The sequence below is a fragment of the Aegilops tauschii genome, chromosome 1, assembly GCF_002575655.3.
Source record: "Aegilops tauschii subsp. strangulata cultivar AL8/78 chromosome 1, Aet v6.0, whole genome shotgun sequence".
In the NCBI taxonomy this organism is placed as follows: domain Eukaryota; kingdom Viridiplantae; phylum Streptophyta; class Magnoliopsida; order Poales; family Poaceae; genus Aegilops; species Aegilops tauschii.
The window spans coordinates 404,790,762-404,814,173 of record NC_053035.3 but is presented as its reverse complement, the minus strand read 5'-3'; the positions used below and the strand labels follow the sequence as shown (position 1 = coordinate 404,814,173).

The following is a 23,412-nucleotide window of genomic DNA, read 5'->3' as shown; positions in this document are numbered from 1 at the left end:
ATCATTGTGAACAATTGTAGTGTTCTTTATGTACGAGATCACCTTTTTTTTTTACGTTTTCTGATAATACATGCTCTGCAGTTTGGTCCTGAATTTTGTGAACAAAACAGCTACACTACACCACTACATTACTTTAAAAATCTATATCGTGCATTGGCGAGTTAGGAACATCGGACTAATCAGTAACTCTAGCCTATGGATGGCTTAGTTTTGTTTGCAGCTGCAAAACATAACATATGAACACAGTCGACATCAGTACATCTGGTAAACGGCACTTCATCTGACAAAGCAATCATATAGTTCAGTTAAAAGTTTCTGAATTATGCTTCTCAGAGAAGGCAAGATAGAATCTGAATCTGGAGTACATCTAACAAACCTTGTACGGTCTTTGATTTGGCTTTGTTTGCAGCAGCAGGTGAGGAAAACAGTAAATATGGTGGACACAATACGCCACTTCATCGCCCGAAGCCCATAAAGGTCAGGTCAGGTCAGGTCAAAATTCTGAAAATTATGCTTCTCAAACAAGACAATACAAAGCTAAATATGGATTTAAGACATCAAGTTCTTAATCTGATTTTTGGTTGCAATTTCGGGTGAGGAAAACAGTGAAAAGATAAATAAGAACACTGTTTGCAAATGGATAAAATTACTTCATTACTACATAATTGAATAGCAAAAATCAAAGTCAAAGCAACGGTTTGAGCGAGCTTTTCATCCAAACTCCAAGCCCTTCCCCGATGGGATCACTCCACTCCACAAAATAAACCAAACTGTGATGATTGCTGAATGAAACAGCAAAAACAATATACAAATACTTTTCCTTCTCATCCATCAGTTCTCCTCATCCGTTCATCTTTCTTGGCGGATGTTCTCGTAGAACTGACACGCCCTTTGGTTGTTCAACCCTTTCATAGAAAAGAATGTAGGCCTGACACTCGAGTACCTCTTCTAGTGATACTTGTGTGATGCTGTCGTCGCTTGCGAGAAACCATGTGGGAGAGCTGTGGCTCTCCTGCTGCTGGCCTCCAATTTGACTTGTTCTCACATAAGCAAAATTGTGTCCTTCGCGTAGGGTAGGTCCATTGTGTACAATGACAGCAATCAGACGGTACTTGCACTCGTCATCCTTCAGATGCCTGAAAATTAGAGGGGAAAATGATGATCAATTTTTCTTCTTCTTGAATTGGAATAATCAACGATGTTATGACCATTGAGATAATCTGAGATCTGATATTTAAAGAGGCTAAAATATTAACTGTATGAAACTGAATAAAAGTGTTGAGTGTCAATACCCAAGGTGCATGAACTTTGTTATATGAAGTGTATCCTGAAAGCTCACATGTTCTTGCAACTTGTCTAACTTATCAGGGTGGGAATAGTCGAATCTCTTTAGCTGAATGGTTAGTATAGGTGCCGCCTTGGTAATGTGATACTGTACTATTGCAGTTCTGTATATCTTCTCCTCCTCCTTCAGTTTTTTATGGCGCTCTTCCATTTGATTTGCATTGTTATCAAGCACCGGTAGCTTTCCATTGTTCTGATTTGTTGTCATTGTTTGTTCGTCAGCTGGATAGCTAGATTCCTTCTGCATATATGTTTTATTGTCCAACTGTTCATGTTGGCTATCGTTGACTGTTGTACCTTCTTGGTTCAAAGAGGCATTTCCAGCAGCAGAACAGTCTGTACAATACCAATCATCAATCACCCCAGTGACATATAAATCCAAGCAGTCCTCGATTGATGCATGCTTCTTTGGTGGTATTGCCAGACTGAGATCAAGGTCCTCGAAGGTAATTGATGTGTGCTTGCACTCTTTGCTGGAGACATATTTAACAACCTGGCTATGGAAGAGTGACTCAACCATTGTAGGTTGACTATGGTCCTCGTTATCCAAACCATTTAGCAAGGAACGAAGCATGTTATTGCTGTCTTCCATCACGCCAGGTTTGAAATCTGATTTCCTTTTGCACATATATGAGAAGAATTTATCTGACATCAGCACACCTCGAGCACCATTGGTATTGGTTGTCATTATGAAGAGCTTCTGCAGTTCCTGACCAAGGTCCCCTGTCAAAGCATCTGGCCCTAACATCCTTGCACGCAGCTTATCAAGTGCAAGGAGACTCTGCAACACTGCATTGAAGTAACACGTGTTCCCGCCATTCCGCATCCCTCTTACCACCACATTGCTGCCTTGCCCATTCTGATGATCAACCGTATCTGTGTTTAGCTCATTCCTCTCCTCTGCATGAACTTGCTGCATTTCTGATCTCTGTATGTCAGTTTCTGTTTTGTCCCTTGGTCCTGCTGCACAAGTCTGATCTGCACGGTGACCACTATTGTTTCGTACACTGTTATCCTGAGGTGGCGTTCCACGGGGATCATTTTCATACACATCTTCAACTGGCCATAATTTGCTCTTCTCGATTCCACAATGCCATAGCAATGCCCAAATATATGTTATGAATTCCCCTCCTGACTCAAGGCACTCCTTGTGCGCCTCTGCATTCCAAGTGGGGGCAATGTGCACCAGTAAATCTGCCCATACCTCGGACAGGATCCCCCAGCATTCTTCTTGACTCTCTTGATCAATCAGTTCCTTGCCCAACTTTGCACCTAATCGCACAACATCTTCTTTTTTCATGATGTCGTCAGCATCTTGGATGACCTTCTCTGCTTCTTCCATCAGTTTGTCATACTTGCTTTGTAACGAGTCACAGTTTTTAAGAATATCATCACGAGCGCATGTCACGGTTTCTTGTAAGACCATGTTGGGTATGCAAAAGCTGTCAGGGAGCAGGTCAGGTTTTGAAACTAGCAGATATGCACAGTACCGAGACAAGCTATTCGCGATGATATACATTTCCTGGAGCTTATCAAGCAACTTCTCATTCACTTTTTTCTTTGCTTTCGTCTTCTCTTCCACATCCATAAGATATGTTTTTGATGAGCAGCAACTTGTGAAGCACGACAAGAGGGAGCCCAGAAACCCATACTTGCTTAAGTCGACGCCATGGCCTCGAGCTAGCTTCATCTCGCAGAGGCTGGTTGCAATGTGCCACACCAGAATTACATGTGAGCATGTGGGCAGGTCGAAGCAGGCCCAACCATACCGCTTCATTCGCTCACCATCAGCGTCATACAGTGATGTCATGGCCTTGGGAAGAAGCTGACCTTGCTCCCCATGATTTCTGTTAGGATTGTCTGGCTGATCATGTACAATGTCAGGAGAACTGAGCTTCTCCAGGCTTGCAGAAAGTTTCTTCAGTATTGCTGGCCTGACACATCCCGGCACATCAATGGCGTTGCGAAGTGTTGCTCCATCGTCCTTCTTTGGCACCATTCCTGTGGTCATCTTGTGAAGCAGATTCCAAAATCTTGGTCTGTCATCATATGACTCTAAGAAGACATACTGGTCAATAAGTCCATGCCACTGCTTAGTAGTTACCCTAGATTTAAAAATGGATGATATTGTTCTCTCCATACATTTATTTCTAGTTGGCTGTTTCTCCTGCCGTGTATAGCTGCAGACAAGGAGTAATCTTGTCCAGTCTGAGATTAAGTAGCTGACTATCTCCCAGATCTCTTTGAACACCATAAAAACAATGAATACAAATGTGATGAACATGTCAACATTGAACCCATGCACCACATGAGCCCGGTGATTCTTTGGGGGGTTATACCGGTGATTCCTCGTGGGATTATTGCTATAGTCCTGACAGATGTCCACAAGAAGCCAGAAGACAACAGCCAAGTTCACTGCAGAGAGAAGCAGATTTAAGAAGAGAGAATAGAACCCATTCCAGAAGACCATAGGGTAGCGGGTGTTGAAATACTCATTTACGAAGGATAATTGCAGCTCCATGATCCTGAAGGCGCGATCAGTGTTCTGCTCCTCAAGGATCTTAGTCTTCACTAGCTTTCGGTTAATGCAGAAGATTTCTTGTTGCAGTGTTACATCCTCGAGCCTGCACCGGAGCAATCTGGACAAGGCGAAGGCCAGAGAGAGATCCTTTGGGTCATTCCCCTTATTATTGTCCGGGTGTAACCGGTGTTTGCGACATCCCCAGATCTTGTCTAAGGTGACCAGTGATGAAAAACCACGCCCAGACCGGTCAGCATCGATGTACAGGACATACCGGGGCTTCTTGAGTCTGATTTCCCTTTGGGTTTCTCCATGGACCAAGTATTTGTACCCTTCCATATCATTCTCTGGCTTGCACTCCTCTGGTTTCCAGTTGCTAGTATGAGGGCCAGCATGCATGTACTCTGTAACCACCTCTGAACTCTTGCCATGCCAGACAGAACAGAGTGCCAAACCATACGCACTTAATCTGTGGAAGCTCCTCAGTATCAGCAGAGCCAAAAGAAACCAGATTGGAATTGCGAACCTTGAGCCGCGAGAGTTCAAGAATGCCGATCCCAGAAGTTTGACCACGTTCCTCCACTCCCTGAACCGTCGCCCATGGCGATCATGAACACCATAGCCAGAGATGAAGTCAATGTTGTAACGGATACTGACAAGGACGAGGGCCCAGACAGGGAACAATTGATTTGTGAAGCTCGCTGTCTGCATGGCCCCCAGCAGGTATAACACAATAGAGTCTGAGACGGCATCCAAGATGCTAAAGATGGCGGTCATCATTGTGTTGCGGATGTGGCGACGAAAGACATCCATGATGAACATCAGAAGGAACAAGACTGTGGCCAGGACCACAAGAAACTCGATCCGAAACAGGACGAATGATTCCTTGTTCAGCATGACGAACAGGGATGACACACCATCACGGATGTCTTGGATACGCATCATTTTCCTAGCTCGCTTTTGTTCGTTCCTATTGGGCAACCGGAGCCTGCAAGGTCACTTCATTGAAGATATTCACAATCAAAGAAGTTAAAAAAAATGAACTATGCAAAAATGTGGTAGTAAAACTTATTTTGTGACCTAAGATGAGATGATCCAACGCTTATTTTTGATTGCCATGTAGCTCCCTTCGTGTGGAGCATGTAATCTATACAGCTTTTAATCTACCACTTGCCCCTAGTATCTCTCAGATGTTGGGACCTTGGTTTCAAGGGCTGGGGAAAGGGCTACGTTCTCCAATTCTAGTGGGGGACACTTGCTGTGTGTTGGCTCATTTGGTTGTATTTTTTACAAACAAATTTCCTCTCATTTGAATCAGGCCGCCTTCAGATGTGGTTCCTGACTGCGATCTTGGATACGTTGCATAGCTTCGAGTTTCAAGAAATGATGACACAGGGGAGCAGAAAATTAGAAGTGCCCGTGATGGAGCTATTGACTGGCACTACTTGGCGTACCTTCAGACCTAGACGTAGGTGATGGCGGACTTTCTGTAAGTTAAGTACTTGCTTATTTACTTTGGCAGTTCTAAATGAATCATGTTGGGCTGTTGCCATGCATCTTCTGGTGCAGAGACCGGAAGATAAAATGATAAATAGAGGTCTTACTTTAAAAGAAAGCTTACTAGGAGCACTATTTGTATGTAACTAGCTAGGCTGAATGGTGAATAGTTGGTACCTGGGCACAGTGGCTAGCTGCTCATCGCTGGTGATGTCCGGAGGGAGGAAAGAAACTTATTCGTCTAGGTTCCAGCTAGCTGGTTGTTGTCTGTCCAGAGAATGAACAGAGAGGCAGCATGCATTCTTATGGTATGGAGACGATACCATTTGCACACGACACCTCCCGATGGTCGAATTGTATAGTCTTGCGTGATGGCAAAGCTAACAGTAAGCTCGCCTTGACCAAGTCTCTGTCTGATGATTGAATTAAACAGTCATAATGTAACTTGGGGGCCAATCTGCTTGTGTGAACAGCATCGGGGGAATTTGGCCAGGCATGGGTAGGTAGGCTAGCTAGATATTTATTTTGGTTGGTATGTGTCATTAGCATTGGGGCAATTTGACTAGGCATGTGTTTGTACTTTGTAGGCTAGCTAAATGTTTATGGTTGGTATGTATGATTAGCATTGGGGTAATTTGGCCAGGCATGGGTTTGTAGGCTAGCTATATGTTTATTTGGTTGGTATGTGTCAGTAGCATTGGGGCCACTAACGCACTTCCTACGCATTTTCGTGTGTGTGCAACATTGTTTTTCCTACCATTTTAAAGTGATTTTGAAAATGAATAGAATTATAACTGTTTTCCTGCCATTCTCATTGATTTTGATAACTAATTGAATGTATAGTTATAGCTGTTATACTACTCTCTAGACTTTACTTAAAGATAACATCATCATCATTATTATTAGTTTAGTTCATTTTAGCTATATGTAGGAGATTGAATTGCTAAGAGGTTACCCATTATTTAATAAATCATCCAGTAACTAAAAGGCATGCCCTTTATTCAAGTTCTCTCTCTCTCTCTCTCTCTCTCTCTCAACTAAGCAGTTATCCTAAGCCACTTTACTAAGAGAATGCTAAGATATGTGTGTGGAGCATTGCAAAGATATAAGAGTTGTTAGTCGCTGCACAGCTACTTCGGAGCGCGTAGGAAGATGTAGCTATCCAGAGCAAGCATAGAAGCTTCCTTCTAATTAGTGCATATGATAAACTAAGACGTTAGGCCAAAAGGCCAAGACCGCTGAGTCTATTCTTATCTTGGACAATCAAATGTGATGCACTAGCGTTTCTCCTGCTACTGCTAGTTTCCAAGTCAATAGACATTGGAGGAGGAGGCCTTTGAAGCTGGTCTTCAGTTGAACTTGAACCTACCGAACAAAACACACCCACCCACCGACCCACACACACACACAGATGTCGTCCGCAGGCCTAGCTGAAGCTTCAATCCTGGCTACATTGAAAAAGCTCTTCAAGACTGATAGCGTCACTGGCGTTGCCAGCGTGGAGCTGTGGGTGTTGCTGACAACGCTGCTGCTGGTGGTGAGGTTCGTGCTGGATTGCTTCGGGCCGTGGCACGCGGAAAGGTCTATGGCAGCCACTGTCCGAATCATCGAGATGCTGAATTACTCCATGGTGCACTACACCTTGGGGCTGATGCAGCTCTCGGCAAAGAAGGTGAATGACTACTTTCAGGTCTGGGCGGTGCTGCTGGTAACCCTGCAGTACAGCGTCAAGACTGGGCGCCCCTACCGGATGTCCAAGCAGATCCCGGTGCTGGATCTCATGTCCTCTTTCTGGGCAGCCAATCTCATCCGGATACAGACCTTCTTCCTTCTCAGGATTCCCCTCTGGTTGATCTGGGCGCTCAATGCGATACGCATCATCTCATACTTTGCTTCATCTGATAGGGCTGCGACCATCAACCAAGAGAATACAAGGCTGGTTAGCGACTATATGCGATACGAGCACACACTCGGTCCCTCTGGCGATGCAGCCGATTCTGACAATGGGATCAGGATGCAGTCGTACAAGTACCTGGTCTCTGGGGAAGACCTGGTGCTACATGATGCCCAACGGGAGAGGAAATCTGCATCAGCACAATACAAGATTTGGTTGGATCCGGATAACAAGAAGCTTGTCACCGTAGAGAAGATATGGAATGTTGATTCTGGCAGCAGTCGGTTGCTGGGCGGTACCAATGACACTGGCAACCGACTGAAGGATGTCTGCCTCTCACTCGCACTGTACAAGCTGCTGCGCCGTCGGTTCTATAATCTCCCGATACACGAGGCTAGCCATGAGAAGACAAGGCGGCTCCTCTTCGACTACATCCTGCAGGAGAACTCCAACAACTATGAGAGGGCATTCCGTGTCACAGAGGTGGAGTTGTCCTTCCTCCAAGACTTGTTCTATAGCAAGTATGCTGCCATGTTTGCGGTTGGATTCCCGATCTTGAGTATGCTCATGTCTCTGTCTCTGGTTGGGGCTACTGGATACCTTGCATTTCCCGTCAGTTATATACCAGAGAGGATGGACAAGGCCGACAATAATATCATCACTCATGGGGTGGCTGTCACTCGCGTCATAGTTGGCCTTATAGTTGCCAAGGAGCTGTCAGAGGTCTATCTATATGTGTTCTCCAATTGGTCTAAGGTCCTGATGATTTGTATGTATGTCAAGCATCGGTGCTTGCGGCATCCAGTTGTGGAGGCAGCAATGAGAACAGTTTTCTGGCCCATTGGGGGTAAGTGGAACCAGAAGATCTCACAGTGCAACCTTCTGATTTCTTATTCACGCAATAAGCAGAAATTAACCCAAAGGATCAAGTTGGAGTCACAAGTAAAGACAGCGATATTTCAGTCATTCAAGGGCCTGCAGAAGCATCCAGAGAGGTTGGGATCCTACTTCTTAAATGCCTTTGGATCAAAGGAAGGCCTTGTGAAGCAGCTAGCATGGGCAGTTGAACTGGAGGCTGATACCCACAGGATACTGGTCTGGCATGTCGCGACATGCTTATGCGAGATAGATATCTCTGCCGAAGTGATAAAACGGAAGACTGTACGGCGTCAAAATAGTAGGCTCTTGGCGAAGAAATCAACAACTAAAGCGGATGTGTGGCCACATTACTTAACTGCTAGCAGCTTATCAAACTACTGTGCATACCTGCTTACCATAGCATTGGTGCCTGACAACGGCATTGTTGTTACAAAGGTCTTGCATGCGGTACGTTGTGAAACCTATCATGCTACTGGCCGCTCTGCATCCCAGTCGTTGCGAGATGTCAACGATAAACTTATGGAGATTGCCATGAAGCACTCTGAAGAGTCTGAGGAGGAAGTGGCCAATGGAGTGGGTGATGCAATGGGTCAAGTAGCCCCTGAAAGTGCAGTAATCCATGAGGAAATACTCAATGTCCAGATGGCTAATGATGAGGAAGATCCTAATACAGCGAGACGTGGTGATGCCACTAACAGTTTCATACCAGCTACCAATAGGGAAGGTACTTTTGCCGGTGACGATGACATCCATGATTCCATAATACAGATGGGGGCAAAGCTTGGGAAGCAGTTGATAGAGGCTTATGGAGAAGATAAAGTAGGCCTATGGAGGGATCTAGCAGTGTTCTGGACAGGTTTCCTCCTCAACTTGGCAGCATCAACCAGAGCAGCCAAGCATAAGACACGGCTTGTTACAAAAGGGGAGCTCATAACACACCTGTGGGTTTTGCTGTCTCATGCTGGGTTTCTCGGAAACACCAGGCACGGGCAAACACTCTTAGACCCACATGATCTTGATGAGATCGACCCGCTCAGCTGATGGATTTGATGAGCTCAATCCATCCTTGAATGGTCTACACATGCAGGACATGATGCGATTCTGCTGTTGCTTCTCTGCAATCAGGTTTCCTTATGCTGTACAGCTGTAGCATGCTCAGCAAGTTGTACTTGTATCGCGATCGAATTTCCTTCCAGTGTACCATGCCAGGCAGTTTAGTTGTATCACTATCACTACAGTTTCAGGTTTTCTTTCAGTGTAACATGCCTAACAATTTAATTCTGTCACTGTCATTGTATGTTTAGCCAGGCACATCTGTAGCGCATCCTTTTTTTACAATGCACAAGTTGTATTTTCAGTTTGGCTGCTGTGTCCTTGGCAGAGCAGACATAACCTTCCGGTGTATACGCACAGCTATTTAGATTGTACTCCAGGATTTCGTGTGCCATGAGCAGAACAGAGAATTCGGGGGCCTGATGCATGTCGTTGCCGGTGCTAAAACTGAGTGAGCCAGCAATGGCATCCATCAAGAGTTGGTTGGATAGATTACTGGATGCTGATAAGCAATTTGTGCCTGGGTCTTTAGGTTCATGCGTTATGCTTAGGGTTCAGTTTAATCTGCAGGGCTCATAAGTTTCAGTTACACTACCTGATCATGGGCATTGGCGCAGGCAAGTAGGCAACAGCACGGCAAAACTGACAACCTAGAGAAAACTATATGTCTCGTTATTTAGGATCAGTGGATCTGCTGAGGATTCCACTGTATGAGTAAGCTAGAAAAGAGTGCTGAGCATGAGATCCACCCAAACCTGGGAGCTATCCGACGAAATCAGGGGCGGTGGCGAATTCTTTCCAGGCTCCGCACCCCGGAAATCGCTCCCAACTCCGTTCCACCCGCGCCTCGTCTTCTCGGAGCCAGGCCTGCCCGCCGGCGGCGAACCGGGGCGGACACCATTGGCGCGGGCCCGCAAAGGGCGAACCGGGGCGGACTCCATTGGCGCGAGCCCGCAAAGGGCGAACCGGGGGGTTCCTTGCGGACGGGGCCGGACACCATTGGCTCGTGCCGCAGGCTCGGACGGTGTACGGACCTCAAGGGGATCCTAGAATTACTCTGTCACGACGGAGGAAGAAGCGGAGAAGAGCAGAGCAAGACCGCGAGGAATCCATCCTGATCAGCTGCCGTGTATCTGTGGGTGGGCCTATGTTAGGTCGGGTCAGGACAGAGCACAGTCTCCTTTAAAATCGAATTTTGAGAAGCATAAAATCGAAACTGGTTTATTTATCCGATACAGCGTGATTGCTGATACTGGAACATACATACATTAGATAATAATGGTAACCAAATCCATACTAGTGCCGAAAGCGCTCTTATATTATGATTATGGGACGGAGGGAGTATTATTAGTTTTCATAAGAGTAACCCTGTGCAAGCATATACTACCATTAGTATTGCAAATGCTGGCGGGACGTGAATGCAGCATGGATGGGTTACGCAAGGACCCGTAAATAAATATGATAATTGCACAAGAGTAAACATGTCCAAGCACCAACCCTTTTCTAGGAATGTATTTTCTAGCTAGTAAAACACGACATACACGATGCTCTGTGATGCCCGTTACTTGCTGACTGAGTTAGCAATTCGACTGCAATGCTCTGTTCTGTTGTGAACCCATAGTCTGAAAATTCTCCAAGTTTCCCCTCAAAATGAGATACAGTAAGTTGATCGCAAAACTCCATCAAACCAGGACTTCTCCAGATTTTCCCCAAAATGAGAGACCACCATCAGGATTGGACATCACCACCTCTTAGTTTTAAGAAACCTGAAAACAAAATTAGAACATATTAGAGACATTTGAACAGAGAATGAGTGATATGCAAAAAGAAATTCAGAGAACAGAAACGCTACTATAGATCCATCCACGTCTATTTATAAAACTGATACCTATAAAATAGTGAGTTATCATCCTGATAACACGTTTATTTTCTATCCAAGACTTGATTGCAGCAGAGAAGTACACCACAATCATTTCTAATAAAGATCAAGCTTCAGTTTCAGGCTTTAACCAGTTGGTCATACTGTTTCAGGAAAAAGGAAAGACAATTGTGGTCATGATGACAAGGCTAGACATATATACTTCAGGTTCTAATACAGCGGTGACCAGACGAACAAGGGTAGGCATTCTTTATGCCTTGCAGTTCAGAAACACTACTACACCTGGATGGAGGGATGTATAAGGTCATGCTGACACAGCGATCGGTAATTTGGCAGCCTGGCAAGTTGCTGCCACAATAATATATATGAATGGAATCCATCACACACACAAAAATGAATGGAAGAACAAGTTCAGGTAGCACATAAAAACCATTCTATGGAGTAAGTTGCATAGAAACACCAACTACAACGCAACCAACGAGAAACTGGTATTAGGGATAGCCAGATGTTGGACAATTAATACACAGAAAACCAGTTGAAAATAATTGTAGTAATTGGCAAATATGTGCACAACGTTTGCTTTCAGTCCATAAACTGCATGAATGGCGTAAGAGATACTGCTTGCAACAAGAATGCAGCATGCTAAATATGTGAATGGATGATACCAAGAACAATGGATCAATAAACAAGTGTACCAGCTAAAACGAAATGACGAGAGAGTCATCAGCTGGTAAATTGGTACCTTCGTCTCTTCTACTGGATGTCTGAGCGAACCAACACGTCTGACAGAGTCTTGTCTTTTCCGGTGGCCTTACCTGAAAAGGGTCAATTTGATCAATGTACAAGAATTTGACAAACAGCAACACTAGCACAACAGAATTACAACAGTATAGATTTCTGTGAATTGCATACAAGAATTAATAGCAAAAAAGGCATGGTAATTAGAGCAGATTATCAAGAATTCAGCAGTGTATTAATAACCAATAGCACAACAATAGTTAGAGGATAACACTTGAACGGTGTAGAGGAGATATTAAAAGGATACAACATATTTAAATCCATAAGTTAGAGAGATGGAGATAAAATTTAGAGCACACACTGTAACATCAAAGCAACCAAAACCTTGCAAAATTTCCATTCAAAGTATAAATCAATTACACTACCGTGAATATGTTCAAAGGAAACATCTTTATAACCAGGACAACAGGAAGAAATGACAACAGATGCAAAGATTTCTCTGTGCCTATGATCTATATGAGCTTTGCAATCCCAATTGTTACCAAACACATGCATGGTGCATAAATAATTGTTAATAAACACGATGTATCTCTAAATTTTTAGTCATCTGGTCATGAGACAAGCATTATGCATGTCTACTATTGGACGATTTTGACATAATGATCAACAGATCCAACCACTAGGATAAACAGGATACATTGTGCCGAAGATGCCCACAAAGCACCTCAGGCATTATGCACCTAAAACTGAAAGTATAGCTGACAAGTATGTAATATACCTGCAGAAGGGATCCGGCTCGATCCAAGCCACGGAGGAAGAACACATGGTACAGAGAAGTCCTTTCCATACCGATAGCTCCCAATCACCTTCTTCATGTTCATGTCCACGACGATGACGTGTTTCTTGTCAACCGTGAGGTACACCACATTGGCGTTAAGTGGGTCAAGAAGCTCAATTTGTGGCGTCTTCCCCGCCGGTAAGGGCAGCCATAGGTGGCCTCCATCCGCCCAGAGCTTGCTGAGCGCCACCCGGTGCTCCAGCGTCCAGCCGGTGCCATCGTTGTCGAGCACAAAGGAGCTGAGCAGAAACGGTTCCTTTCGAGAGACCTCGACGTACCGCAGCCGCCCTTGGTTTGCATCCACGCGCCGGTACTCACTCCAAGACACCTCGCCCTCGGCTTCAGGCAGCGGGCTCCTTGCAGGCAGCACGCTGCTCCTCGGCAGCTCGATGAAGGAGAGCTCCGGCCGATCGGTGAAGGGGTCGGCGGAGACTGCGCCCCAGGTCACGTCGACCCACCACAGGCGGCCGCCGAACGCCAGCGCCGGCTGGTCTATCTTCATTCGCCGCGCAGACGGGAGCTGGCACGGCGAGAGCACCACGTTCTCCCACCTGCCCTTTTCCGAGAGAAACCGGAGCATCAGGTCCCCCTCCTGCAGCTCGGCGACGGCGAACTTGTCAGGCGGCCCGTGCCCGCGATCGGCCTGGGTGAGGAGGCCCATGCGGAGATTGAAAAGCGGGGAGACCTCGAACTTGGTCACGCGGTTCGGGAGGCGGGTTATCTGGCGCGTGAGAGGGTTGAGGACGAAGCGCGTGACGTTGGGGACGTGGTCGGGGTCGATGCTCTTGAGGGCGTCGGTTTGGGGTGGCAGCCGCAGCGGACGGCCGCCCTGCCTGGCGACGATGCGAGCAAACAAGCGCGTCTCCGCGTAGACGAGGAGGAGGAGGCCGTCGGCGCTTGCGGCGCAGACGGCGCCGCCATGCCCTTGCACGAAGTCGCCGTCGGGGTCGGGGAGGGGGCCGGTCTTGAGGAGCTGCTCCGGGACGTACACCTCGGAGATGCGCGGCGGCTCGGCGAGGCGCACCTGCGCGCCCGGCGCCCCGACGGTCCAGGCCGTGTGGCCCATCGCGGCCCACGGGGGGTGCGAGGCGGCGGTGGCGAGGGAGCGGCGGAGAGGCGTAGGAGGTGGCGGGGCGGCATCTATCTCGCGGTCCTGTCGCCGGTCGGCGGCTGCAGGTGGGGATTTCCCGTGTGGTGGTGGTGGGGAAAGTGGCTCGCTGCACATGGAGTGGGTGCACGCAGCATAGATACCAGGGAGGTGGCAGGACGACGGAAAGCAGCGTGAAGTTGTTCCACGGGCTACGACACCGTGAGGGCTCACCAGGGCCCGCAAGTCAGTTAGATTCGTTCAGGTTTGGTGCATGAACCGAGTTCTGCATTATGAACAGCCGTACCATCGCACAACTGGCTGGACCTCGGACGTCACCATTTTCCCGCCAAAAATTCACTGGACAGCGCGCATTCGTTCCTTGGTTGTGCGTTCGTTCGTTAGCCGGTTGCATCGCTGCGGTTTTCTTTGTTTTGTTTTTTTCGTTTCTTTTTCTTTTTCCTTTGGTTCGTTGTTTCTTCTCTGGTTTTTTTGGCTTTCGTCACTGATTTTCTTCAGTTTTCTAATTTTTCGTGTCTTAACTGGTTTACTTTTTTTTTACAGGTTTTCACTGATATTCTTTTTTTCTTTGTTACTCTCTCAGTTTTTCACAGGTTTTCTTGCCTTTTCTTTCTTCACTTTCTCTGTTTCTTTTTCGGTTTTCATTGGTTCTTTTCTTTCTCTTTGTTTCTTTCTTCCGCTTCTTCTGTTTTCATTATCTTTCTTCATGTTTCTCTTTTATTCTTCAATACATGTCTACATTCATACATGTTTGTATATTTTTTGTGTGCATCAGGAATATTTTATGTATACATGATTAATATGTTTTTAAAGACATATTTGGTGACTAAATTTTCATTAACACTGTATGTTTTTCTATATATTAGGAACAATTTTAATACATGTTTTAACTTTTTTAATTATATGATTAACATTTTTATGCATGATCGACATTTTATAAAATGTATGATTTAACCTAAAAAATTTAATACACTTTCCACATTTTTTGAATACATGTAGAACATTTTTTATAAACCTTTAACATTGTTAAAATATTTGATTAACATTTTTTCATATTTATGTTTTGATAACTACCTTTTTTCATACAGGTTGTACATTTTTCATATACGTTAGAAACATTTTTTATACACGTTTAGCATTTTTAATACATAATTAACATTTTTTTCAAACACAAGTTTTTGAACATTTATTGTTTGGATATGTGTTATTGTTATTTCAAATACATCTTGAAACATTTTTCCAAATGCTATCAACATCTTTTTGAAGTTGCACAAACATTTTTTCAAACTTAAGTTTTTTTGAAATATTTTTTAAAGTTTCAACGAAAATATAACAAAAATAAAAAGAGAAAACGAAATCGAGGAACGGACTAAGGAAAAAGACGAATGAAATCCAAAATGCACGGACAATGCAACTGGGTCGGCCAATTCCCACGTCCCTTCAGCAAGCGCATGCTCTGTCTCGTTTGAAGTGAGACAAAGGGAAGCCCTCCCATCTGTGTTTGCCACTTATCCTTCTTCTCACCCTCATCGACGGTGGTCAGTGCTCACACAATCACAACGCATTTGAATGTGGTTAGTCCTAAGGCGTTTCTCTCTATCTCGGCATAAGATGAGAAATCTGCTTTCTTTTTTCCTTGTGAAGTTTTGCCAAGGCGTGCATGTGTGGTTATAGATGGTTTCTTTCATCTGCAGATCGGCACTGGTACGAAAGAAAGACGGATCATGCACTATTGATTAAGGTTGCATCCCAAATAACTTTTTAAAAATGGTAACAGGTAAAATAACATCATATTAAGATTCTAGACATTTTTTTAATAAAATTCCATATATAACATGTTAAATTGGATTTGGGGTTTAAAAGATATGGATATTTTTGAAAAGCATTTGATATGGACTGCGGGTTGATTACTAGAAACAACATGTGGTTCTCTGCAAAAGCGAGACGTTTCCTGACCTCACTTAAAACTGGATTGCGTGTGAATTACCAGAAAAAAAGCATGCGGTTTTCTAAAAAAAAGGCGAAATGTTTTGTAAACTCACTTAAACAAGGACTCCGGGTTGATTGCCTAAAACATCAGGGTTTTCTAAAAATGCGAGAATGGGCAGAAGCACGCATTCCTTTATTAGTAGGTATAGATAATAATCGCATTAAAAAGTAGTTCTAATTGCAAAAGGAAAACAAATCGAGAAGTATGGGGATCTCGGCCTATTCGGTCGGGGGGATTCTGATTGGCCGGTGGCGTGATGCCTTTTCGCATTTTCGTGGTCCAGGCCTCGGGGCTAATAGGGTAGTGGCTCGTCGTGCAGCGGTGGAGTGCATCTATTGTGGTCTAATCCAGTCAGAACCGGCCTTCCCTTCAATGTCCCCGTCTCGATCTTCGTAGTCCCTTCGGTACATGTACAATGGGGTGGTGCGGCCGATGGAGCCAGCGGTTGCGATGGCCTGGCCGAAGTGACCACTGGAGGATGACATATGCTATGTGGTCAGGTGGCTCCACGCGGTAGGCAACCCCACCCTTGGTGCACATCCAACGGATAAATTCCTGCTGGTATCCATCGTCTTCCGTTGGCGGTCGAGATACGCTCCATATCAGTGCAGGTAGATCTAGTGTCTCATCAAATGGCGATGTGTCTGTTTCATCCTGGTCCGTGATTTTGGTGTTGATCGAGATATGTGACATGTCGGTTTCATCCTGATCTAGAAAAACACTCATAGAAAATAGTTAAAAAAGTAGATGAATATTGTTCTAGAAAAACAGTTCTAGAAAAAGTGGATGAATACTGTTCTAGAAAAACAGTTCAAAAGAAATCCTCATAATTCATCAGGACCATGAATATGTTTTTCCGAGCGAAATAAAGGACATTAAGATCTCAGAGTGGAACGGTCGATTGTTCGGGTCAGACAACAAAAGGTGCCGTGAATTACAAAACTATTTTTCCATACCTTGTTCCAACAGATCCAATATTAATTTTCCATAGCTAAGCCTGGAGTTGTTTTTCTTCTTTTGCCATCATAGCATCCAACTTATACCTCGAAAGAATTGTCACGCGGCTAAACAGAGGAGATAAGATATCCAAGTAAAATTGCTCATCACAAGAATTATTGCATGGAGTAGAACTTCTCGTGACATAATTAAACAGGTGGATGTGTCGACCCTTTTTTCTGATTGAAGGTAAGCGATGCCTTTCAAGTAAACAGAGTGATCAAGACCTGCAAAAAAAAGCGATAGTGGTGATCAAGGCTAAGCATGTTGAATTAACCGTGGTTGGATGTGAGAACCAACTGCCACAAATTCGCTCAAAATATCCAAACTTGTCGTGAACCTTATCGGCGAGGTCGCGAGGAGTTGGAGACATCTTGCTGCTGATGTGCTCGAGCTAATTGCCCAAGAGTGGTGTGACTGGAGATGTGCTGCTACATGGGCAACCGCAGTACCGGTGCCAAAGCTAATCGCTCAGCAACGGCGGCCATCGTTGTTCTTATGATGGAATACATGAAACCCCATTTTACGTGCTTCAAAGAAGAAGCGAGGAGCTGTAAATAATTTTGAGACCGATACTATATACTCTCTCCGTTCCTAAATACTCCCTCCGTCTGAAAATAGATAAAAAGAGATGTATCTAACATCTACTAGATACATCTCTTTTTATCTATTTTGATGACAAGTATTTCCGGACGGAGGGAGTATAAGTCTTTGTAGAGATTCCATGATAGACCACATACGGATGTATATAGATGCATTTTAAAGTGTAGATTCATTCATTTTGCTCCGTATGTAGTTCATATTGGAATCTCTACAAAGACTTGTACTCCCTCCGTTCGAAAATAGATGACTCAACTTTGCACTAAAGTTAGTACAAAGTTGAGTCATCTATTTTGGAACGGAGGGAGTATTTAGGAACAGAGGGAGTAAGTAGTATGTTATGAATTGTTAGGCAACCCACTGTCTAGTAATGACAAGCTAACAACAAACTACTGTTGAGTCTTCCCGTTTTCAATCAGTATTTTCATGATGCATCTAATCATCACGCATGGAAGCCAAATTGAGTTGTAATCCTTCATATATTAACTAAAATCAAGAGCAATATGCCAATATACCATCAACTAGCACAAAAGCGTACATTACTCAGGGCACAAATAGCAATACTACACTGTAACAAACCACCAATGCTGCATGGATGACATAATCCGAGATCCCTAAATGAGATTATTCATTGGAGTAAACATGTCCTAGGAATATTGGCTAGCTAGCAAACACAGCATATATGATGTTCAGTAATGGTCGTTACATGCTGGATCTGTTTAATGTTCTGCTGTGACCGGATAGTCTGAAAATTCTCTCAGATTCCCCTACGAACGAGATACAGTTAAGTTGATCGCGAAACACCATCAAACCAAGACTCCTGCAGATTTTCCCCAAAATGAGAGCTCAATAAGCTACCACCATCAGCTTCCTAATTGATTACGGAGCAGAATCGGCTAGTTTTGAGAAATCTGAAAACAAAATAAGAAACATTAGACACATTTGAATGAACATGTCAAGAAGATGAGTGATATGGATAAACAGCAAGACGAAATTCAGTAAACCGAAATGCTACTACAATTAGTCCATCAATGTGTATTTCTAAAAGTGAAATAAGTTAGTGAAATATCAACTGGATAGCACATTTATTTTCAATCCAAGGTTTGGTTGTGGAAAATACACCACGATCAATTTTAAGAAAGATCAAGCTTCAGTTTCAGGCTTTAATCAGTTAGTATTTCAGTGAAAAGGAAAAACAATGGTGGTCATCATATTGTCATTTGTTTTTATCAGCCTTGAGAAATGAAAGCTGGGAGCGATGCTCCTTAAGTCGAAAAAAATGGTGGGCATCATGATGACAAGGCTAGATATCCTTGAGATTCTAATACAGTGATATCCTTCAGATTCTAATACAGTGGTCAGCAGACAAAGAAGGCTAGGCATCGTTTGTGCCTGCTAGTTCAGAAACACTAATACACCTGAATGAAGGGATGGAATATCCATGCTGACACACCAACCCATAAATTTTGGCAGCCTGGCAAGCAGCTGTCATAAGAATATGAGTGGAAGAACAATTTCAGGTAGCACACAATAATTATTCGAAGAAGTAAATATGTTAACTAGGTTGCACTAAAACATCAACTTGAACACAACCAAATAGAAGCTGGTTTTAAGGATAGCGATATGTTGGAAAATACACACGAAACCAGTTGAAGATAATCGTTTTAATTGGCAAAAAGATGCATACTGTTTGTTTTTTCAATCCATAAACTGCATGGATTGAGTAAGAGATGCTTGTATTAAGAATGCAGCATTTTTTCCAAAAGGAGGGTTTACCCCAAAGAATGCAGCATACAACAAATGTGAATGGATGAGAGACAACAAGAAGCATGAGCTAACATAAAGTAAAGAGAGATCATTAGCTGGTAAGTTGGCACCTTAGTCTCTTCTACGGGATTTTAGAGCGAACCAGGACGTCTGACAAAGTCTTGTTAGTCTCAGCGTCCTTCTTGCCTGAAAAGGGTTAACTTGGTCAAATTACAAGAATTTGAACAGAAGAAACAACACTAATACAATACAATTTACAACAGTATAGATTTCTGTGAATTGTATACAAGAATTAAAGTGGCAAAAAATATTAGTTAGAGCAGGTTCTGAAGAATTCAGCATTGTACCCGTAAGTGAACTGATAGCACAACAATAGAGGAAGGTAGCAACTGAGTAGTGTAAAGGAATTATTAAAAGGATACAACACATTTAAATCCTTAAGTTACCTTCTAAAATCGAATTATGGAGATATGAAAATATTAGGTAGAACATACAGTGTACCATCAAAGCAACAAAAACCTTGCAAACTTTCTGTTCAAAAGCTAAATAACTCACACGGCCGTGAATATGTTTCAAGGAAAAATCTTATGACCAGGAAAACAGGTAGAAATGACAAGGGCCGGGATTGGAAGTTTCGAATCAAGGAAAAGTATGGGATTGAGAACAAAAAAAAAATCTGTGTTCTGGATACGATTGACACATTTTAGTCCTTGATTACAGCTTTCGAATGAAATCTTAGTGGCTCATATCAATATATTGCCAACCCAAAACTTTTGTGAGCTTTGTAATCCCAATTGTTACCGAACACAGGATATAAATATCTGTAAGTATACAGCATGATAAACTAGTTTTTTAGTCAGATGATCATGTAAAGAGAAGCATTATGTCTACTGGACAACCCCCACATTAGGATCAACACATCCTAGGATACACAAAATAAATTCTGTCAAAGGTGATCCACAAAGCAACTCAATCGTTACGCATCTTAAACTGAAACAGAAACTGAGAAGTATGTAATCTAGCAATTGAACGAGCAAGTGACTACCTGCAGAAGGGATCTGGCTCGATCCAATCCATGGTGGAAGAACACATGGTATATAGGAGACGTCGGTTTCATATAGAGATCTCCCAATCACCTCTTTCCTGTCCATGTCCACGACGACAAGGACTTCCTTGTCAACCGTGAGGTACACCACATTGGCGTTAAGTGGGTCAAGAAGGCCAATTTGTGGCGTCTTCCCCTCCGGTATGTGTAGCCATGGGTAGCCTCCACCCGCCCGGAGCTCGCTGAGCGCCACCCGGCGCTCCAGCGTCCAGCCGCTGCCATCGTTGTCCAGCACGAAGGAGCTGAGAAGAAATGGTTCCTTTTGAGAGACCTCAACGTAGCGCAGCCGCCCTTCGCTGACACCCACGCGCCGGTACCTGACGGGCGCCTCTCTCCACCACACGTTGCCCTCAGCGTCAGGCAGCAGGCTCCCTCGGCGGAGCGCTTCGACCTGCGCACCTTCAGGCAGCACGCTGCCACTCGGCAGCTCGACGAAGGAGAGCTCCGGCCGATCGCTGAAGGGGTCGGCGGAGACTGCGCCCCAGGTCACGTCGACCCACCAGAGCCGACCGCGGAATACCAGCGCCTCCTGGTCTATCTCCATTTGCCGCGCAGACGGGAGTTGGCACGGCGAGACCGCGACGTTCTCCCACTTGCCTTTCTCCGAGAGAAACCGGAGCATGCGGTTCCCCTCCTGCAGGTCGGCGACGGCGAACCTGTCAGGCGGCCCGTGCCCGTGCCCGTGCCCGCGATCGGCTTGAGTGAGGAGGCCCAGGTGGCGGCCGAGTACAGGGTTGCGGGCGATGTCCGGGACCGGGAGGCGGGATAGCTGGTGCGTGAGAGGGTTGAAGACGAAGCGCGCCAAGGCGGGGACGTGGGTGGGGTCCATGCCGATGGGCGGCTGCCGCAGCCGCTCGGCGCCCTGCTTGGCGAGGATGGGAGCCAGGAAGCGCAGGTTTGAGAAGGCGAGGAGGAGGAGGCCGTCGCCGCTCGCGGCGCAGACCTCGCCGCCGACCACCTGCACGACGTCGCTGTCGGGGTCGGGGAAGTCGCCGGTATAGACGAGGTGCTCCGGGACGTACAGTTGGGAGACGCGCGGCGGGTGATAGAGGCACACCCCCGCGCTCGGCGCTCCGGCGGGCGCCGGACAGGCGGAGGAGGCGGCGGAGCGGCATCTCGCTGGTCGCTGGCTGTGGGGATTTCCTTGACTGGCCGTGGACCGGTGGTGGGGAAAGCAGCGTGGATACAGGGAAGTGGCAGGACGGAAAGCAGCGTGCGGTTGTTCCACTGGATAGTGCGCCGTGAAGGCTGACCCTGGCCCACATGTAAGTCATAGAGGTTACGGTGTGGTGCATGGACCGAGTTCTGTCATATAAATGGTCTTACTGTGCTGCAAAAGGAGATAAATTCACCCGCGGTCACTGTATTTGATCACAAAGTTCACTTTGGTCACTGGATTATGGAATACCCAGATTACGGTGCTTATCATTACATTTGTTAACAGCGCAGGTCACCGCGTACGCTGCGTCGCCGTATTTGTCCCACGTGGCGTACTGTTTGACTATTTGACCAGCCACGCAAGCGAGGCGGGGTTCTTTTGCACTGGCGAGTTGATTTGGGGGGCTATTTTGCAAATTTTGCGTTGTACTAAAACCCCCTCCCCCACCGTCCTCCAAATCCCTAGCCATTTTCCTCTTTCGCCGTCGGCCACCAAATCCCTAGCCGGCGTCGTCCTGTCGTCACCCACTCCCCGCCCAGCACCGCTCACCGCCGGCGTCGTCGCTTCTGCAACGAGTTGTTCTTCCCCTGAAGCATGTCTGCATCGAGCTCCTGCCGCTCTTCTTGCCGCGGCGGCGGTCCATTCATCCCCCTCATCTACTGCCCGTGGGGGTGTGGTTCCATGGTGAAGAAGCATGTTTCCGGCACTGAGGATCACCCTGGATGGGTGTACTACCGCTGCCCCGGACATGGTGTAAGTTCTCTGACATTTGGTCTTGGAAAGCATTGATTTTGCCACATTTGGTCTCTGTTTTTGGCACATTTGGTCTTTGATTTTGCATTCATTTTGACAGAATGGATGCAATTTCTGGCATTGGGAGAGGGAGTATGTTGCTTACTTGGTGGAGAAGATGTTTCTCACTGGAGATAATGCTGTGGATGCAATTGGGTGGTCCGAAGACAGGAGAGAAGAGCTGGAGCGGCGCAATGAACAGAGAAGAGCTAGAGGGATGGTGGCAGTAGGATTCAGGGGTTCATGTTGTGAGGAGAGGAGGAGTGAATCTTTGTTGCAGGTTGGCAGGCAGATTGTTCTTCTGTTGAAGATAGCTGTGGCAGTAGGTGTGTGCTTGTGTGTGTGCTGTGTGTGATGCTGCTGATGAAGTGATGCAAGTGCTGTGTGTGATGCTGCTGAGGAGAGGAGGAGTGAACTATGTGTGTGATGATGTTGAAGATAGTTGTGGCAGTAGGTGTGCTTGTGTGTGTGCTGTGTGTGACCTGTTGAATTGTTGGTAGTATGAAGATGCTAGTAAGCTAGTAATGTAAAGGAACTATGTAGTGTAGTGATGGTGGTGATGAAGAAGTGATCCAAGTGTCCCCTTTTGGTTATGTAATGAAAGTATGTAGGCTTGGTAATGGTAATGTACTAAAAGTATGTTGTTGATCAATCTATGTTGCATATTATGTCTTTCTGTTGGCCAATATATATGATCACAGTTGGGTTGTTTGCATTACTATATTGTCATCTGACATAATGATAAGTAAGTGACAAATCAGAAAATGTTGACAAAATGATAAGCATGCCAAAGACGATCATCACAAGATATGTAACAAAGATGATCACCAGGTTCAAGAAATATATATATGACAAGCAACATATATACCAAGCACAACATAGCACCAGGTTAAATAAGATAGTAAAGATCCACCAAAAGCACATGTCTAACAAGCTTAACAGTAAGGTTAAGTTCACCAGAAGAACTTGACACAGATCAAATTTAAGTTTAACATGACAAGAAACACCAAAATGCTGGATTAGTTCACCAGAAGAACTTGATACAGACCAAATTTTCTACTTCCTAGGCTCTCTCAGTTCATCAAACATGCTGACCTTCCTGGTTTTCTTGCTTGTAGAGCCACCTCCCATGTCATGTGCACTTGTAGAGGCCCTCTTAAGCCTGGACCTGTTGTGCTGATCTTCCTTTCTTTTGGCAGCAAGCTCAGAAGCTTTTCTCTTCCTTGCCTCCTCTCTAGCAGCTGCCAGCTCT

General features: G+C 45.2%; 4 protein-coding genes across 6 annotated transcripts; 1 reads left to right on the top strand and 3 right to left on the bottom strand.

Moving 5' to 3' along the window:
- Positions 1-562: 562 nt before the first annotated feature.
- LOC109739741 (uncharacterized) lies at positions 563-5,690 on the bottom strand. 2 transcript variants are annotated; one of them, XM_020298795.3, is made up of 3 exons: positions 5,540-5,690; positions 1,293-4,864; positions 563-1,136 (listed from the first exon to the last, which is right to left on the bottom strand). In XM_020298795.3, exons 2-3 carry the CDS (start codon positions 4,808-4,810, stop codon positions 842-844), a joined length of 3,813 nt encoding a protein of 1,270 aa, XP_020154384.1. In that variant the 5' UTR covers positions 4,811-4,864; positions 5,540-5,690; the 3' UTR covers positions 563-841. The 2 variants fall into 2 exon arrangements, with proteins under 2 accessions (XP_020154384.1, XP_020154385.1); XM_020298796.3 differs by having other exon boundaries at positions 1,293-4,853; positions 5,540-5,676.
- A 1,083-nt stretch (positions 5,691-6,773) lies between these two features.
- LOC109739748 (uncharacterized) lies at positions 6,774-9,176 on the top strand. Its single transcript, XM_020298804.1, has one exon. It carries the CDS (start codon positions 6,774-6,776, stop codon positions 9,174-9,176), a length of 2,403 nt encoding a protein of 800 aa, XP_020154393.1.
- Positions 9,177-10,614: 1,438 nt separating this feature from the next.
- On the bottom strand, positions 10,615-13,907 carry LOC109739742 (uncharacterized). The gene is made up of 3 exons (XM_020298799.4): positions 12,584-13,907; positions 11,810-11,882; positions 10,615-10,954 (listed from the first exon to the last, which is right to left on the bottom strand). Exons 1-2 carry the CDS (start codon positions 13,866-13,868, stop codon positions 11,821-11,823), a joined length of 1,347 nt encoding a protein of 448 aa, XP_020154388.2. The 5' UTR covers positions 13,869-13,907; the 3' UTR covers positions 10,615-10,954; positions 11,810-11,820.
- Positions 13,908-17,797: 3,890 nt separating this feature from the next.
- Positions 17,798-21,526, bottom strand: LOC109739747 (uncharacterized). 2 transcript variants are annotated; one of them, XR_006663194.2, is made up of 4 exons: positions 20,150-21,526; positions 19,215-19,290; positions 18,756-18,822; positions 17,798-18,248 (listed from the first exon to the last, which is right to left on the bottom strand). XR_006663194.2 is itself a non-coding variant. In XM_040398240.3 (3 exons), the coding sequence occupies exons 1-2, from the start codon at positions 21,036-21,038 to the stop codon at positions 19,226-19,228; spliced, it is 954 nt and encodes a 317-aa protein (XP_040254174.2). In that variant the 5' UTR covers positions 21,039-21,519; the 3' UTR covers positions 17,798-18,248; positions 19,215-19,225. The 2 variants fall into 2 exon arrangements, 1 of the variants encoding a protein (XP_040254174.2); XM_040398240.3 differs by lacking the exon at positions 18,756-18,822 and having other exon boundaries at positions 20,150-21,519.
- Positions 21,527-23,412: the final 1,886 nt, after the last annotated feature.

What these genes read in the sequence shown, in the direction of transcription:
- LOC109739741 (XM_020298795.3), bottom strand. Translation starts at nt 4,810, where the DNA reads ATGATGCGTATCCAAGACATCCGTGATGGTGTGTCATCCCTGTTCGTC. An exon ending in ACAAAGTTCATGCACCTTGG is followed by an intron (nt 1,137 to 1,292) that starts GTATTGACACTC and finishes TCTAATTTTCAG; the next exon opens with GCATCTGAAGGATGACGAGT.
- LOC109739748 (XM_020298804.1), top strand. Translation starts at nt 6,774, where the DNA reads ATGTCGTCCGCAGGCCTAGCTGAAGCTTCAATCCTGGCTACATTGAAA.
- LOC109739742 (XM_020298799.4), bottom strand. Translation starts at nt 13,868, where the DNA reads ATGTGCAGCGAGCCACTTTCCCCACCACCACCACACGGGAAATCCCCA. An exon ending in GAGCCGGATCCCTTCTGCAG is followed by an intron (nt 11,883 to 12,583) that starts GTATATTACATA and finishes GACCCTTTTCAG; the next exon opens with GTAAGGCCACCGGAAAAGAC.
- LOC109739747 (XM_040398240.3), bottom strand. Translation starts at nt 21,038, where the DNA reads ATGGACCCCACCCACGTCCCCGCCTTGGCGCGCTTCGTCTTCAACCCT. An exon ending in GAGCCAGATCCCTTCTGCAG is followed by an intron (nt 19,291 to 20,149) that starts GTAGTCACTTGC and finishes AACCCTTTTCAG; the next exon opens with GCAAGAAGGACGCTGAGACT.